The following is a 17,276-nucleotide window of genomic DNA, read 5'->3' as shown; positions in this document are numbered from 1 at the left end:
GTCGGCGTTGGCAATACAACTCCGGCGCTTTAGGGCCTTTCAGATGGGAGGATCCCAAAGCCTCTTAGCACCTAGATGCGCTGTGAGGGCTTCGGCCTCCCCGAGGGCCGGACAGCACAGCTGTTTAGTAGCTGCCCATGGACAGGGCTGGGCCTGACGCAGGAGCAGCAGGAGCACGGTATGAAGCAAGGGTGCTGACGGGAGGTAACAGCTCTCCTGGGGTCAGAGGAATGGAGGCCAAGAAATGACTGAGGGGACACCCCCCCTCCGCCCGGTGCTGGGACGCCGGGCCCCGGGGGCCACGTGATGCCGCGGCTCTCAAATACCATTGTCCAGTGTGGAGATGCAGCTGAGCCTCGACGCGCCGCGTCCTCCTGGCAGCAGGGCACCCGCAATATCACACGAGCCCCTGGGGCCCCTCAGCAGCACAGGGCCGGGGGGAGGGATCTGAGGGCTGATCCTGCCCTCGCTCAACCCATGGGCATGAGTCCCAGGGGACCTTCTCAAGATGGCGTCATTTCCCGCTTCCTCACCCCCGGCGAAAAGACTGACCCTCTTAACATGGCCACCACTTCCGGCTACCTTAGGTCTGGTTGAAGGCAATGACCTTCGCAGCATGGCGGCGCTTCCGGTAGTTCGGGCGCTGCGTTGAAGCGCCTGACCTTCACAAGATGGCGGCCCCGCCCCCCCCAACTGCTCGTTGGGTGGCAATTGTGACCTTTCCAACATGGGGGCGAGGTCTCGCCAAGGCCTCACTTCCGCCCCTGCGGGGAACCCCGGAGCGGATATAGCGGCTCCGGTTTCCGGTCTAGCTCCTTTTCGGCCGCGGCTGGCTCCACGCGAACATGCCTGTGAGTGCGGCCCGGGTCGGGCCGGGTGAGAGCGGCCCCTTCGCACGGGGCGGCCCCGCTCCCGCGGCCGGGCCCGGGCGCTGCCCGCTGCTGGCGGGGGGCGGGGCGGGGCCGGGCCGGGGCCCCGGGGGGGCGATGGGGGGGACCCCGCAGGCCGCCAGCGCGGCCGGGCAGCGGGAGCCGGGCCCGGGCCTCGGAGCGGGGAGATGGCGGCGCTGGCGGGAAGGCGCAAGATGGCGGCGGCGGGGGCGGTTGGGGGGCGGGGGGGAGAACAGCGGGTGCGGGTGCGGGGTCCTGCCCCCCGCCCCGGCTGACGCGCTGTGCTTGGCCCCGCAGCTGGCGAAAGACCTGCTGCATCCCTCCCCCGAGGAGGAGAAGCGGAAACACAAGAAGAAGCGGCTGGTGCAGAGTCCGAACTCCTACTTCATGGACGTGAAGTGCCCGGGTGGGTGAGCGAGCGGCCGGCCGGGCCTGGGGCCTGCCCGCGGGGGGCGGGAGCTCGGCGGGGCGCAGACGTAGACCGGGCGCAGGGCTGCCCGGCTGTACCGGCCCGCTGCGAAGCTGTGCGGGAGCTGTCCCGCGGGGCCGGGATAACGTGCGCCCACCTCTGACCGACCGCTTGCAGGGCTCCTGCTCCGGAGACCGACCCTACGGGTCTTGCCTCCCTGGACTTGTGACCCCACGGGTGGGGGAGTCCCTGGCTGGCTGCCGGCTAGGACCCGGCCCAGGGACGCCCCGGGAATGGATTAGCTGGGGTCCGTTGAGTTCTCTGCTGGTAGCTACGTTCAGCAGTGGAGCTAGTGGAGAAGCAAGTTGTCGTGTCGTGTCGTGTGTCGTCGTCGTCCCCCCCCCCCCCCCCCCCCCCCCCCCCCCCCCGAGACCCAGGGAAAGTGTTCCTCACTCTTCTGTACCAACCTTCAACATGCCATCTTCAAGTGTTTATACTTCGAAAACCCCAGCAATCTTGAGGTTAATACGGGGGCAGGGCCAGAGCTATGGCCACCTGATGGGCTATTATTCACTGTCTCCCTTCGCTTTCTAATCTCCTCCACCAGATTAAAGTTTCACTTTGGCAGTGAGCACTTGCCTGCAGCAGATGTGAAAACATTTCTCCAACATCATGCCAGCCTGGTCCTTTGCTCCAGCTGTGGAAATAACCCTGCTCCAGTTCTTTTGCGCAGAAATATGCTCACCTCCAACTTTTGCTTTGTTTCAGGTTGCTATAAAATCACCACTGTATTCAGCCATGCTCAGACTGTGGTTCTGTGTGTTGGGTGCTCAACTGTGCTCTGCCAGCCCACTGGAGGAAAGGCAAGACTTACAGAAGGTAAAGAGCAATTTGTGCTTTTTAAAAAACCCAGCCACCTCATTTACTTTATCAATCACTCCTGTAGATGCTTTGGCTTGTTCCACTTACACCTTCCCTGCCCTGAGGAATCTATAGTTTAGCAAATTCAACAGAACCAAGACAGAGTTTTTACATCTAGAATGATGGATCTGACAGAATGGAGTTTGGAGCTGTTGATACCTGAGTGTTTGACTCTCCCAGTGGCCTGTAGTCCTTGTTGAGCAATGAGAATATCTGCTTCCCTGGAGGCTGTGGGGTGCTGTTACTGTCCTGCTGGGTGGGACATAGTCAAAGGGCTTATCTTAAATAGTAAACTGGCACTAACAATGACCCAGTCATCTTCCAGTAGGCTGGTAATATTCTTGGGGTTGAGTGAACTGGGGAAACTCCTACACTTCATGTCTTCCATAGCAGAAGTAAAAGTGTTTAGTTGTGGGCTTCTGAGGGTATGCTACTGTTAAATCTTTACTGTAAACTTACCACCTCCACACTCTAGTCTTAATAACTTGTGGGACCCAAAGTACTCCAAGAGGATTTACTGTTTCCTTTTCTAGGATGCTCCTTCAGACGAAAGCAGCACTAAAGTGTCTGAGATGGGTGGGACTACTTGCGCAGTTGGCTGCACAAATACAGATGGTTCAAGAGCATGGGACTCAGCTCCAGACCAACATAAGTGTCAAGGTGTGAGCAGAAGGCTTGAAACAAGTTTATGGAATGTGAGGAGAGAACATGACTTTCATACTGTCCCTGTAGCCTCACACATCTGACTGTCAATAAATTTTGGATAAAACACAGTTTAGTCTGGTGCTTTAATGTGATACTTGCTGTCACAGGCTGCTCTTTTGGGTGACAGGAGCAAAAACAAAGGGTTGCTGGGCAGAGTGTGACTTGCTAGTACCTCTAGTTGTAATGAAGGCTATGACCAGCTATACACACACCTTCAACAATGAAACTTGAGTTACTATCTAACCGCTCCCTCTGACCCTTCAGTCATTGGACCATGCTTGAAGTGGAAGTTTTGACCAGTGTGAATCCTAACTTCCCCTGCTTACAGCACAGACTTACAAGCACCTCCAGAGTACTCACTCCTTAAACCCTGTGAAGTGCAGTATTATCCTTGCAGGGCTCTGCTCTTATACCCTAGCTCTACAGGCAGCACAAGAGCTGCTGTCTGGTACACATTAGCCCTCAGAAACCTAAACAGGTCTAAGAGGCAAGATAGGGGGTGGCTTCTGGATTACATTCTGGTCCAAAACATGGAGTTTCCTTGTTGCAGCATCTACCCCACTAATCTGTTTAAAGTAGACAGCACAAACCCTACTGTGGCTTTGGCAGTACACAGGGGCACCCTGTCTGGTACCCAGCAGTAGGCTGTGAGAAGTCTCGATTCAGACCACTCTCCCCATGAAAGATGACAGGGCTGTAACTTCCAGCAGTAAGCTAGGACTTCACCAGACCTTTATTGTTGTACAAAAAAGGTACTTCCTTCACACCTGCCATCTCCGTACACTCCAAAGCCATCGCTGTGTCCTGTTTCTTCCGTTGTGTTGCTGAGTACCAACTGGAGGATATGAATACCCTAGACACAGGGAAAAAAATTAGTCACATTAATACTGGACTACTTGAATATCCCTAGGCCTCCTGGCACAAAAAGGACAGGGTTTTACTTGAGCTGTGGCCATCTAACCACAAGTTATAGAAACCAGTTCCTAAAACCGCAAGCCCTTCCCTGTTCTTGAGACAAGGTGGGAAGGTAACATTTATTGGACAGTTCTGGTGGTGAGAGACACACGCTTGTCTCTAATACTCTGGGATCAACATGGCTACAACAAAGGTACTTTTCTGTACCTGGCATGGGGCCGATCTCTGCTAGCTGAATTCAAATTAACTTGCTGCCTGGCAAGTCTGCATCTAGAGAAGTGAGCTTGTTTTACAGCAAAGTAGGGTGGGAAGGGGAATGTACAGGACTCATGCCCTCATCCTCTCTTAAGCACCTGATGTTTGCTACTGACTTACAAAATGTGCCCTAGATACAGATGTATCCAGTTATATACAGGCTTGAGTTTAGTATTGTTTCTTGCTCCGGTCTTGTGTGTGTTTATTCAGTAATGGATCAGGTCACAAGGAGGCTAGCAAGCACCAGTGAAGGTCTTGTGCCAGAGTAGTGGATGCCTATTTCATAGTTTTTGGGCTATGGGTATTTTTTTTTTTTAAACACACATTTAAAAAAGGATTCCAGCTTACCTGTCTGCAGGGTAGCTGTGGTAGGTACATACACAACAGGGACAGTCTGCATTCTGGTCAGAAAGGCACTGTAGGCTGCAAAAATAACCAGTCATGTAACATTGTCTATGGACCAGGTTTGAAAGTATAGTCTCATCATGCTAAAGGCTTGTGTACACAGTTACAGCAGTTTTAAGGTGTGATTTAAACCCACACACAGCAGCAGAGACACTGAGGAGCCTTAGAACTTATTTATACAAGGAACTGAAGACACTACTCCTAAATGACAGGGGGCGGAGGGTTTAAGAGGCTCCAATTTATGTGCGTTGACTTCACACTTGATTTGCCTTAGTTTTCCTGAGTGCTCCTGCAGACAAATGCTCGTTAGTTTCGCTTCAGTCCCTTAGTATAGGTGTAAGATGAAGTGCAATAAGCCACTCCAACATAAGTATGAGTTTTTCCACAAGTTTAATTAAACCAATGCAACTTTGTCTAAACAAGGTCAAACTGGCAAATCGATTCCCGCTAAACACATTTTCGCAGCTTGTGTAGGTCAAACTCTGTGAACAGTACTGTAATCTGCTCCCTAATGTTTATGCAGGTGGTTGAAGGACAACAAGAACGTGCGTTTTGGCACTGTTGGAAAAATCCTATGATACATCAGAATTCCCGGGCACCCAGTAAAAAAGTTAACACGTGAAAATGGCAGAAATGTTGCACTGTTTAGATACCATCATACATGTAAAACTTAATATATTAAAGGTTAAATCATTACTGCTCAAAAGGTACCCATGGTGGATCTTATAATCTTATCTACCCCCAGAAGAGAGACAGGACAAGTTTCCACTAAACTGCCCTCTGCTAACCTACCTCAGCCCTGCTCCAATGTGACCATATCTAGAGAAGAGAAAGGAATTTGGCTTTTCCACTGAGGGGGCAAATATTTTAGGAAATGGACTCATTTCATGTGGGCCACTGAGCCTGCTAATGAATTTTGGTTTATTGGTCTTGAAGTAGACAAGCCATGCCCCAGCAGTGAAAGGCTCCATGTATATCCCACTGCAAAGAACCACTACCCATTGCTTTTTTTCTGAAAATTAAAAGTTTACCTAAAGTGATCTTTAATAACAGAAATTCAGCATAATATGAAGAGCACGTGCCCAGCCCTTCCACTGTGTGCAGGATGGCCCAGCAATCTACACCTCAGGTTGTGATTGCAGTAGCAGGAACTCAACCCTTCAGAGGTAGATTCACTAAGTTATATGACATTTACCGTGGGTGGCTGGGTTTTCCCCCCGAGATTTTATGAACTGAGGTTCTGTCTACTTTATATGGTCATTAAAGACAGCAGGTTACTTACCTAGGTATCCATCTTTCTTACTGGCCAAAATGCCTTCCTCACCTGTGGATACGGGGTGGTTTCCACATGAAAGGTGGCTGATCCCTGTAATGCAGTATGCATACAGGTGCTTGAAAGGCATTACAGAAATAAGACAGACACCAGGATGATCTGGCAGTTATACCTTGGTGTGCTAGATTTGTTTTATTTCAGGACATGACCTAAAACGTGGTGGCATGTTTTTTTGGTTTTTTTTTTTTTTTTTTTTTTTTTAAATCAAGGTGTTGGTAATTTTCAAAACAGAGGATTGCACTGTTAAAAATATACAAAGTTTTACAGGCAAATGACTGTATGCAATGACAATGAACAGAAAGGAAAAACTCCCTACTTTCCCCTAGTTTAATAATTAACTGCAAACCTCTCCTGTGTTTTCACTTACTCAGAAAGATTACAGCTGTTGATGCTAGAACAGCAAAGAGGGTGAAGAGAAGGATCTGGTAAGAGCCCATAAGCTGTTGAACAATTCCTGCTTCATTGCACGGACCTAACATTTTCCAGAAAAATGAGGTAATATTTAGTGTTGGATGTAGGCAGAATCCTGGTTTCTGTAATAAAAGGACACTGAAGAATGGTTAGATGCATGTCTCTGCAGCTTTGTTGCAAGAACTAACTGAAAAGAAATAGTAAATGAACTGTTTCAAAATCATGTATCCTTTTAATAGCAATGTGGTGCTGCAGCCCTGTAGAATGAAGTTCTATCCCTAGACAAGGGGCAGCACAAACAGCTGCTGTGAAAGCTTCCTGGCTCAGGCCTGTCAAAGTGCCTCACTAGGACATGGAGGGACCCCCTCCCAAGCTGATGCTAATTCAGTCTCCATGTTCTCTCTGAAACTCCCATCTGTTTACGTGGCAATAGACCCAGACCACCAACTTGTTCAATGTAGACTAATGAATAATTTGCATCATTAATCTGCGACAGAGCAGGCAGCAGGGACCAAGGTAAAAGACTTGCAGATCTGTACAACTCCTCTCTTTACATCCCCACCAAGTTCAGCTGCCCCTTCCTCCTGAGCCACGGTGAAACAAATGAAAGAGGGGCCTGCTGGTTACTGAGTTAGCATGCTGAAGGACCAACTCTGGGTGGTACTGGGCACACAGCTCCCACTAAGGCTGATGAGAGTTAAGATACCCCACAGGTTCACGTGGACTGTTGCTTCACTTTATTGTGACAGGCTAGGAGACTGGTGTGGTGAAGAATGAGGATCTAGTAACTAGCACATGGCTTTGATGGCACCATTGGGTCTTCTCAGACAAATAAGACCAGCTGATACTTACCAAACATATGCTGCCCTGCCAGAACTCTCACTGTTATGGTAACGCTTTGGCCTGTGAGAATACAAGAGAGGTTGATCAAGACGGGGGCTGCCATCTGCTGGAGAGAGGTGAGATTGGCCACACTGACTGGGTAGGAGACAAGTCCAGGCATGTTGGGCGAACGTTCAGGCTGCCTCACTATTACCACGGGACAGTTGGGGCGGACCTTGGGGAACAGACAAAAGCAGTTATTGGAAAGGAAAAGAAAACCAGTCAGTGATGTATCAAGGAGGGGAGGTGGGGGGTGCCAGGCCCCCTAAACAACACGCAGGGGACGGGGGATGCCAGGCCACCCTAAATGACACGCAGGGGACGGGGGGCTCCACTCCCTCCAGCGCCCTCCACCTTCTGCGCATCGTGAAGGGCCAGCCTGGTGCCCTCCCTCCCAGGGGCTGGAGCTGTGGGTAACTGCGGGGCGCTGGGCCAGCCCTTCACGATGGGTGGGCACAGGACAACCAGACAAATGGCCTGCCTAGCAGTGAGGTGTTACTGTAACTTAGGTTCTCGCTTGTCTACCTGCCCACCCTCTTTTCCCCCCCTCCTGATATAAAAGGGGGAGCTCTCAATTACTGCCAAAAAAAACCAAAAAAAAAAACCCCAACAACAACACTGTTTTCAAACACAGAAGCAACTCAATCATTTCCTCAAGAATCTCCTACAAGGGACTGACTGACTGCTCAGACTGATCCTACTGCATACGGGATCAGATTCTTCCTTCAAATATCTTTCTTCCTTCTGTTTAGCATGTATGTGTATTCCTCAGAAGGGGGGGACAGAGAGCTTTCTATGTACCTCCAGCTTTTCTAACACTTTCTCAGCTCCCAGCACTCTGATCTTGCCGTTTAATTGTTCGCTGCTAAAAACCAATTCTGACTGGTTGACGTAAAATGCAGGGAGGAAGGGGACCAGGATTCTTTGCATTCCATCCTTGTTTTGTTCACTGAAGAGACAGACCATCACATATACAGAGGCCTCAGCAAAACTCAAAGCCAGCAGGACTTCATCAGACTGGGGTTTAGCAGTGATTATGCAGGCATAGAGACCTAAATTCAAGATGGAGAAAACCAAACAGTAAATATTCAGAAGGCTTGTGTTTGATTGTTTTTAATACATAAGCCATCTATCACTGGAAAACTACAAATAGTGGTGGGAAAGGAGAATTCACTACATGTATTCTTAACCAATGCTACCAAGTCAGCAGAAACAATGTTTGCGTGAAACATCACCATGTTCTCAATCCAGTGGAAAATGGGAATTTTGTGGGAAGAAAAAAAAAATATGTGTGCTTACCTTTTTCAATACTGAAGTGTGACCGGACATGAAAGACTTTCCTTGCTGGAATATCCAGCACAGTGTGGCTGAACTCAACTTGACATAGCAGGTGAGACTCTGGGAGAAGCAGATTAGTGATTGCATAAACCTGACTAGGGCTGCATGGACCTAGAAGAAAGAGAAAAATGAATGAGCCAGTATTTCCACATGGATCTCTTTCAAGCCTAGGGTGATGGAGCTTTCTCTGGTGGACAGATCAGCTAAGAGGCCAGTCTATAACTTCTATCCAACCTACACTTCCCAGACAGAAGATTCTTTCCCAGTAAGTCACTGACGCCTACAGTCATTTTAATGGCAAAGTACAATGCTGAGCTTGAAACAGTCAACATGTTTTTCTTACTTAAACCCATGGCTTGGAAACTGACATTTTTATTGACAGCATAAGAATAGGCCCTGTCCTTTCTTAGTGCTTTACGGTGCCAATTCCAGTCACTGCAATCTGAGCGGCACTTGGAGGGAAAGTAAACCGGAAAGGGCAGGCAAGGCATACATTAAAAGAATTTCCTGTAGTTACATAAGAAAATATCCCTAATTTTGCTATTCTTGGAAGGACAAATAGGATGTACAGGTAATCTATAGTCTAGCAGTTACAAAGGTTGAGCGGTAGTTCATCTCATTTTCAGGTTATAAAGACTTCAGGGTTTATACTGACTTTGAATAAAGTGCTAGAGAACCAGCTTATAAACTGCTTTTGTACCTGCAATTCAGTTTCTCTCTCAAATATGAGGGATACTATGGAACAAACACATTTGCTCTCCCACGGAACAAACACTACAATCACCCCATTAACTGCAGAAGTTCAGTTTAGGCCAAGCTGGAGGAATTAAGAGGAAGCCAGCAGTAAAGGGTCTTACCTCTGAGGCTTGCTCCTGCACTGCTTGTGGCAACAAAAACCCAGAACTCAGAAGAGTTCATCGTATTGGTTAGGTAGCTTTTGGGACCAAGGTGGAGGCTTAATCTTGATGAGCCATTGACAACTACCTAAAACATTAAAACGGAGTATACGTTTGTATCTGAAGGACTGGTGTGTTCATATGGCTAGTGGGGAGTTTTACTGCTGTAACTTTTTTCCAGCTAGTGAACATTCTCCCATTCTCCAGAACCAAGCCATTTTATTACCCTTGGGACCAGACTGTCATTTACGGTAAGGCCTCTTTTCACTGCCAGCGTGATATAAAGGGGTCTCTCCTTTACACTGTCAGAGCTGTGTAAGGCCCCTTAGTTTAAAAGAGACTTAAGTTCTTACTGTCTTCTTTAAGATCCTATTAACTTACTTGCAGGATTGTTTTTCCTACACAGAAACTGAATCCAGGTTTGCAAATTATCCTATGTCAAGTTACAATAAAAACTCTGTCTGCTTTTGCAGCACCATAACACAGTCTTCAGCCACAATGCTAATTGTGCTGCTTTCATTTTGTAAGTATAGGCTGTACATTCTTGTAAACAAACGGATTCCAAGATAAATACAAACTAACTGCCATGAGTGCAGCATGCAAAGTAATTATGAGAAGAATTTCCTTGGCACAAGCAGTAGCAAGCTAGTCTCGCCTACAGAAGTGTGTAGCAATAAATACCTCTCGATATGTTTTCACTATTCCTGGGATGTCATGGAAGATTGTAGCTGTCCCAGCATGCCTCACAAATGCTGCTCCACTCACACTGTCTGTCTCCAGAATGCCAGGGGGTGAGATTTGCCACAGCCCAGGTTCACCTATGAAGGCCAAGTCATAAATCAGATTCCTCTGGTCAGTCTCCACTTTATGAAAAGAATCACTGAACATGTTGGGAATACCTTTCAGACGTCACTTCCCCTACAGGGTGTTCCCAGTGTTCACACAGTGTACATCACACTCACAGATCTTGTCTTTTTAGAGCGAACCTTTCAAATAGTCACACTGCACAAATGCCCCCCCGGTGGAATGCACTGAGCTACTGTCTGCTTGATCTCAAAGGCAGTCTACAAATCATATTTTCTTGACTAAAATAGAACCACGAGGCTGCAGGTTAATTTTTAGGGTCGCTGAGTCAAGAGAATGCTGAAATGAGGTTTTATAGGGTGAAGGAAAAGGTTTTGCATTCCTGTGAATGCTCTCTGGTTACCTTTTGTTCCTAAGACCCTGTCAAAGTCTAATTGACTGTGCAGTGATGATGACAGAGTAATAAAACTGGAACTGCAGGAGCATCGACTATTATGTATCGAGTCTTTTAGTGCAGCTGCAGAACCCTTTGTGTAAAGAATGCCCTTCAATAGTCCCTGTGAGCCTGCCCTCTTGGATGGCTGTAAAGTGCCACTCTGGTGGGTGTGGAGAAAGGAGGAAAATAGCAGCCCTGGAATGAAAGGATGCAAAACATTCCTTTGGAGTCAAGGTCAAGGACGGCAATGTTGAGCCCACGCTTGAATCCTAGAGCACTGGAGAATGGAGCAGGCATTCTATTGTCAGCAGAGATGAGCCTGACACTCCTTTACACTTGCACTGGTATAAATTCATAACAAAGCCACTGACGCCAACGTAGTCACACTGGTGTAGAAAACAATGCACGTGAGAGGAGAATTAGGTCCCTTGTCATGAGAGGGTAAGAAGCAGACACCCTTTTCTTTCCTAATGAAGATCCACTAAAGCCGATTCTTTCTGGTTCTGGGGGAGACTTAGGAATTGCCACCGGCAGCCCTTCACTGCATTTAGCTAAGCTCTTGTACAAGCAGGATTTCCACCAACCCCAACAGAGCTCCCTTTGTGCTCAGTCCCAATGAACCTAGTGCAGAAGTTAGGCCAACACCACTTTCCCCCACATGCAGTGGAGCCAAAGCCAGAGCTGGGCAACATGCTTCATCTCCTTCTTCCTGCCAAATGAGCTACACAGGCTCTTCCCGGTATGGCAAGCTGAAGGGAGACCCCTTTAACATGTCCAAAATTAACTCCTTGGTGCCAATCAAACTCCCATCACTAAGCAGTTATGCATTTTACATACACTGCCCCTTATTTTGTCGGTCACAGAGTTAATGGAGCAATCAGAAGCCATGCCAACTTGAAATTGGATGACGACTTTATGGAAGCAGAATGTGTCTGGATTAGAATTTCGTCAGGACACTGGTGTGAATACCTCTATTCTTATGGGACCTTTAATGACAATAATTCACCACAGCCACAGTTCTATGTTGCCTTCAAGTCAGTACCTTCAGCTGCACAGGGAACCCTAACTCCATGCTGGGACATCAAGTTCAGTTCCAGCTCTGGGTAAGGTGGCCCCTACTGAATCCCCAGTACCACTTCAATGTCCTTTAGTGGTCTCCCGTTCAAGTATGGGCTGCCTAGCGCTGCTTAACTTGTGAGATCTAACATAATCACTAGAAATGGCCACAAGGCTCAACAGCAGAGTAGTTAGAGACTGCACCACAACAGGAGCAGAGAAACAACACACAAACCTTCTTGGTTTACAAGGGGTGTGCTGAAACAGATCACATCTCCTACTGCAATGGGCTTTGAGAGGTCTGGCTCAATGACATGCTCCACGGGCACATGGATATAATCAGCCATGCCTGGGCGCTTCTCATCCCAGATTCCCAACAGTGTCACTCCTCTGTTTACAGCCTGAGCAATGTATGTGTAATTCTTATTCCCAGGTCTGATTAGCAGCAGGTCATCTCTGAAAGCAAAGAAGTCCCAATCAAAAGAAACCTAGCAGAGCTTCAGATGCCCAGAAAAGATAAGCAGCATATTTCAAGTATAAAAACCCAAAGGCTAACACAGCACAGTGGGTTAAGTGAACCAGCTTTTCACTTCTGATCTGGCTCCCTTCAAATCTGGTTTAGCCCTGAGATACAGACCCTTTCACCTCTGCCACCACTTGTAATGCTACAATTTTACCTGAGTTTTGGTCAGCCTAGTCAGCTATGTGCCAACCTCCTCAGGACTGTACCTGTTCAAAGCCAGGTAAAGCTGGGTGTTCTGGGCATGGAAGTTTTCCCCAATATTGTCATAGAACTGGACTGTGAGAGTAAGAGCCATGCCCAGAGGAAATGCCATGAGAGCTGGGCTGCCAGCTGTGTAGAGTTGGGGACTGGTGCTTATCCTCAGATATGATACCGGAGCCACCTGTAAGAGACAATGCTTCCTTTGGGTCACTTTTTAAAAAGACATGATATTTATGTTTTTTTCCACTGAAACAGATCCCACTATGTACAAGTGTACAATGGCTCATAACTAATTCAGAAGGAAGAGCACCACCTCCTGAACCATCAATATCTCTTCCTGCAGCACTTAAGTTGTGCTTGGTCTCCCTTCAAACAAAACATTTAAAGATTGCCCTAAAATTATCAGTACCACATGAATCAATTAAAAAGCATGCATTATATATATTTGTGGTGAGACGGTCGGCACGGTTTCTTATTTTAAGCCCTAAAAAAATGAAGTAACAGATACCTTGCACTTCCATGAGGCCTTTCACACAGTGGGATGATTTACAAACATTAAACAACACATCATCACCACCCATTTTACAGAAGGGTAAATTAAGGCTCAGAGAAGTGATATGACTGGCCTCTAAGGTCACAAGTTGAGTCAGTGTCAGAGCCAAGGAAGAACCCAGGAGACCTGCCTCACAGTACACCTGATCTCTATCGCACCAGATCATGCTCCCTCCCAGAGCCAGCAAAGGAAGCCACAGGTCCTTACCCCTTTGAGACACTGATCCCGAAAAAACGAATTGTACGTGATGTCTCAGCATCAGTGGGTTTTAGTGATTTGAAAAATCAGACTCTGGTGCTGTTTCCTTTACCTGCAATAGTATTGGCAAATGTCTGCAGTGAGTCTTACCCGGACCCCAGTTATGATTGTCTGGTTGACTCCAAAGAGTTCTAGGGAAGTTACTTCTAGCACTGCAGTGCCTGTTATGGCTCCTGCTCTCAGGAGACCTTGGCCGTTTTCCTCAATGACGGAAGAGTTGGGGAAACACTGCAGGATTTGAGAGCTCACAGACGCCGCCCCCTCCCTAGGTCAAGAACAGAGTGAACAAACCCTCAGTTAGACTGTTGACAGACTGAGAATTTCAGGCTAAATGGACGGCAGTGAAGCTATGAAAAACCTCAGCAGCTAGGGCTTTTCTCAGACAAGCCACGCATCCAGCAATTTCTAAGCTCGCCCAGGAGATCGTGCCTCTGAGCTTTTCTAGTTCACAGCTTAACATACTTTATTGTTGTTTTAATCAGGCATGAAAATGCTGGGCCAGTGGTTCAGTGGCAGCACCACACTCTGATTCACAGGAGATCAGAGTACAGGCCCCAAATTCAATCTCATTCCCTATGCTGACAGAGCGAGAGCTTGAGGAAGGCATAATATTCTCCAGAGAGTCAGACCTAGCTCTGCTCATTTGTGGGTGGTAAAATACCGGAGGACCCCTCTCAGAAAAGTGCATACCAAAAAGCACAGTTCTGGGAGCGTGCATAATCTAAGAACCACAAAAACTACCACTCCAGAGACAAGCATTTGTAGTTATCCAACATTCATTTCTTTCACTGAGGGTAAGAACTCAACCTGCTCTTAATACTCACTAGATGAAATTCATCCCTGTGCAGGCGGCTAGCAAAGGACCTGTGAAACACTTACATTTCAGTTAAGCCCGTTTGTGCCAGGCTGAGTTTCACTTAACATGCACAACCTATGGCTTTAAAGAGTGATGTTAAGGCAATTTCAGAGACTGAGAATGCCCAAAAGTGGTCTGTCATGCAACAGAATTCTGCAAATCTGTGTAGCTCTTGGAAAGAGGATAAAGGGTTGACTTCAATGCAAAGAGACGGACAGCTCCTTGCATTGAAAGAACATACGCTGTAAACCAGTGGTGCCTAACCTTATTACACAAGAGTGCCACATGAACCTAAGCACAACCTTGTGTGGGCCAAAATGACAAAAATGCTAATGAGTCAGTTGTCAGTATATTGTGCTGAAGCAGGCCACGGGTCTTATGATATGATCTGGTGGGAGGTGTACAACCCGCAGGCCATAGATTGGGTTCCCCTGCTGTAAACTATTTCTCTGTCCTGTATTTCCTGGATTCAGATTAGAATATCTTTTCTTTGTTTACCTGTTTGTATACAGCTTGAGCTGTGAGTTTGTGGACATCAGAATCTGCTCTGCAGGGCACTCAGGAGAGAAAAGTAGAAGCTTATCGAACACCTGTGGGAACAGAACAATCATTTTATAAAGAGAAATTCAGAAAAATACATCTGGGTTAAATTAAATACTTTTAGAACCAATTCAAGGAAATGCTTTTTCACACGAAATGTGATCATCCTATGGAACACCTTCCCACAGGGGATCAGAGATTTAATGGTGTAACTAAAATGTAGAGACTGGATCATTTTCTATCACTAACTTTATACGTGACATAGTAAAAATTAACACATTTTAAGTTTGCAAATGCATGTTGATTGCTGTCTGACAGAATCTACCACCATCTATGCATACAGTAGTGAATAACAGGACAGGAACATATGGGCTTTTTTCCACCCTACTAACTCCTAGAGCATCAGGTAGTACACTGCCAAAGAGAGAATACAAGAATCAACTGACCAATAACATGATCCGCTATGAGAAATCCTAGGTTTCTATGTATGCTGGTCAATAAGAAATCAGACAAAAACACCTTCATAAGGGGGTGGAAATGATGATGGCAATGCAGTGCTCATCAGCAGAGAAAAGCACTTGTGTTATTGGGAACCTCTTCACATAAGGAATATAAAAATACAGAAAATAGTAAAGTAACTAAAGAAATGACTAAGCATTCAACATGCATTTCCAGCAGCTATTAATGGGAGCTGTACAGTTAAAGTCCTTCACATTGCACTGAAATGAGGAACTTTTTCCTGCTTACTGGCTGGTATTTCCTTTTATTCTGAAAATGCCAAGAATGTTCGGCTCCCAGCCTGAGAGCAGTCACTGAAACTACTGCTGTGGAGGGGGTGACTAGATTTCTATTCTAAAGGCTTCAAGAGGCAAATCTAAATGAAAATCCACATCAAAAGTGTGTGCTGGACAGTTAACATGAGCAGGCCAACTCGTTAACATAACTCCCGCTTGCTTTAGAGCAAAAACAACACAGCAGCAAGGTGGAGCCGTAGTTACACACAATTTATGTTCATTCCACAAGGAGCAAGAGTTCAGTGGAAAACTGAATGAAACCACCAACAACCAGCAGGCTCAGTTAGCAAGAAATACAGACAAGCAGAGAAGGGTTTACACATCTCTACGCACATTGTGACCACAATACATCATCTGTCCTGCCAGAGTGACAGGGTATCTTGCCTAGGCTTTGTTTTCCCTTTTTCCTCCTTGCTTCAGATATGAAGTCCTGACCTCTACACCTTACCATGAAAGTAAGAGATCCCATTTGCAGTGACCAGAGGAACTTACCAATATTTGTACTTCATCGGAGAGTTCAGCAATGTTTCCTTCAAACTGACCAGCAGATACATTCAGACATTGCACTGTCACTTTAATACTGGTTCTCCCAGCAGCCTTGGTATACACAACCATAGCAAAGTTATTCGCGGGCAGAACCTGCAGGGAAACCTGACAGAGAGATGGCAGGGTTGTCATTACAGGCTGCTCAGGCCTTTCTGATCAACTGTCCATTTATAGTAAAGGAAAAATGCAGAAAGATGCCATATGTGGGGTGCGAGAGGTCACTTTTTCCTTGATTTTCTTCTTTATGATGAGAGATGCTATTATAAGTTATTTGTCTCTAGGCAGAATGGTTCATGAGAAACTCCCTCAAGCGTCTAGTACAGTTCCTCTTAAGATATAAAAAGATCAGCATCCTGCTCAGTGCAGTTCCAACTGGCTCTGCTCAGATGAGGAGACTGCTAATAACAGTCCCTGCCCCCAGGAGTTTACAGTCTGAAACATGCATACATCAGACTTAGTGTAAGGAAGTTTAAGGCAATGTCACTGCAGAGGTCCGTTTAAAGGCTTGTGTGAAAGGCTTGGTCTGTTTTGAGGAAGGATTGGTCACTTTATTAAGCTAGCTGAACGAGGGTGCCAGGGAAGCTGACATTCAAAGCATATGGCCCGCAAAGCAGTGCTAATCTGCCCAGCAAGGAATTCTAAATGCAGCTTGCCTGATCCCCTGATGCCTTTAATCACCACCTGCCACAAAGTGGGTGTTAGCTCCATACCTCCGAGTGTCGGGGGAGAAGGTCCAGAACATCCCGTTTGCTCAGTGACCAGTGAAATATTAGCCCTGGGTTGGCATTACCAAAGGAAAATGGAGTCAGAGCGCTGGTCAGCCCCATGACGTAAACAGGCATCTGCAAAGTAAAAATACTGTCACCATGGGAACGCAGGGAAATTGCTGATGTTTCCTATATTACAATCTGGACGTCTAAGCTTCATTCCATATGGAACAGCTTCCATACAAGGAGAGATTAAAAAGACTGGGATTGTTCAATTTAGAAAAGAGCTGACGGGGGATTGGGGGTGGAGAGATGATAGAGGTCTATAAAATCATGAATGGTGTGGAGAAAGTGAATAGGGAAGTATTATTTACCCATTCACATAACATAACACAAGAACCAGAGGTCACCCGATGAAATTAACAGGCAGCAGGTTTAACACACAAAAGAAAGTACTTCTTCAGACAACACACAGTCAACCTGTGGAACTCATTGCCAAGGGATGTTGTGAAGGCCAAAAGTATAATCGAGTTAAAAAAAGAATGAGATAAATTCATGGGGATAGGTTAATCAATGGCCATTAGCCAAGATGATCAGGGATGCAACCCCATGTTCTGGTGTCCCAAAACCTCTGACTGCCAG

At 46.8% G+C, this 17,276-nt stretch overlaps 2 protein-coding genes across 2 annotated transcripts in view; one reads left to right on the top strand and one right to left on the bottom strand.

The window, feature by feature from the left end:
• The first annotated feature begins 800 nt into the window (after window positions 1–800).
• RPS27 (ribosomal protein S27) lies at window positions 801–2,993 on the top strand. Its single transcript, XM_067539280.1, has 4 exons — window positions 801–851; window positions 1,188–1,296; window positions 2,068–2,178; window positions 2,754–2,993. The coding sequence occupies exons 1-4, from the start codon at window positions 846–848 to the stop codon at window positions 2,780–2,782; spliced, it is 255 nt and encodes an 84-aa protein (XP_067395381.1). The 5' UTR covers window positions 801–845; the 3' UTR covers window positions 2,783–2,993.
• Window positions 2,994–3,143: 150 nt separating this feature from the next.
• The window catches only part of NUP210L (nucleoporin 210 like), a 46,915-nt gene continuing 32,782 nt past the window's right edge, over window positions 3,144–17,276 (bottom strand). Inside the window, exons 27-40 of the mRNA XM_067539277.1 lie at window positions 16,638–16,769; window positions 15,874–16,032; window positions 14,546–14,637; window positions 13,282–13,456; window positions 12,386–12,561; window positions 11,892–12,112; window positions 10,042–10,178; window positions 9,322–9,448; window positions 8,426–8,575; window positions 7,928–8,178; window positions 7,097–7,301; window positions 6,201–6,305; window positions 4,444–4,518; window positions 3,144–3,778 (exon numbers count right to left, since the gene is read on the bottom strand). Of these exons, the coding sequence (XP_067395378.1) occupies window positions 3,687–3,778; window positions 4,444–4,518; window positions 6,201–6,305; window positions 7,097–7,301; window positions 7,928–8,178; window positions 8,426–8,575; window positions 9,322–9,448; window positions 10,042–10,178; window positions 11,892–12,112; window positions 12,386–12,561; window positions 13,282–13,456; window positions 14,546–14,637; window positions 15,874–16,032; window positions 16,638–16,769 (2,097 nt within the window). The 3' untranslated portion in view covers window positions 3,144–3,686. The remainder of the gene's footprint in view (window positions 3,779–4,443; window positions 4,519–6,200; window positions 6,306–7,096; window positions 7,302–7,927; window positions 8,179–8,425; window positions 8,576–9,321; window positions 9,449–10,041; window positions 10,179–11,891; window positions 12,113–12,385; window positions 12,562–13,281; window positions 13,457–14,545; window positions 14,638–15,873; window positions 16,033–16,637; window positions 16,770–17,276) is intronic.

This window comes from Emydura macquarii, unplaced genomic scaffold (genome assembly GCF_026122565.2).
Source record: "Emydura macquarii macquarii isolate MOO-44397 ecotype Brisbane River unplaced genomic scaffold, CSIRO-AGI_Emac_v2 contig_527, whole genome shotgun sequence".
NCBI lineage: Eukaryota > Metazoa > Chordata > Testudines > Chelidae > Emydura > Emydura macquarii.
Note: the sequence above shows the minus strand (reverse complement) of the source record. Positions and strands in the feature narration are given on the sequence as shown.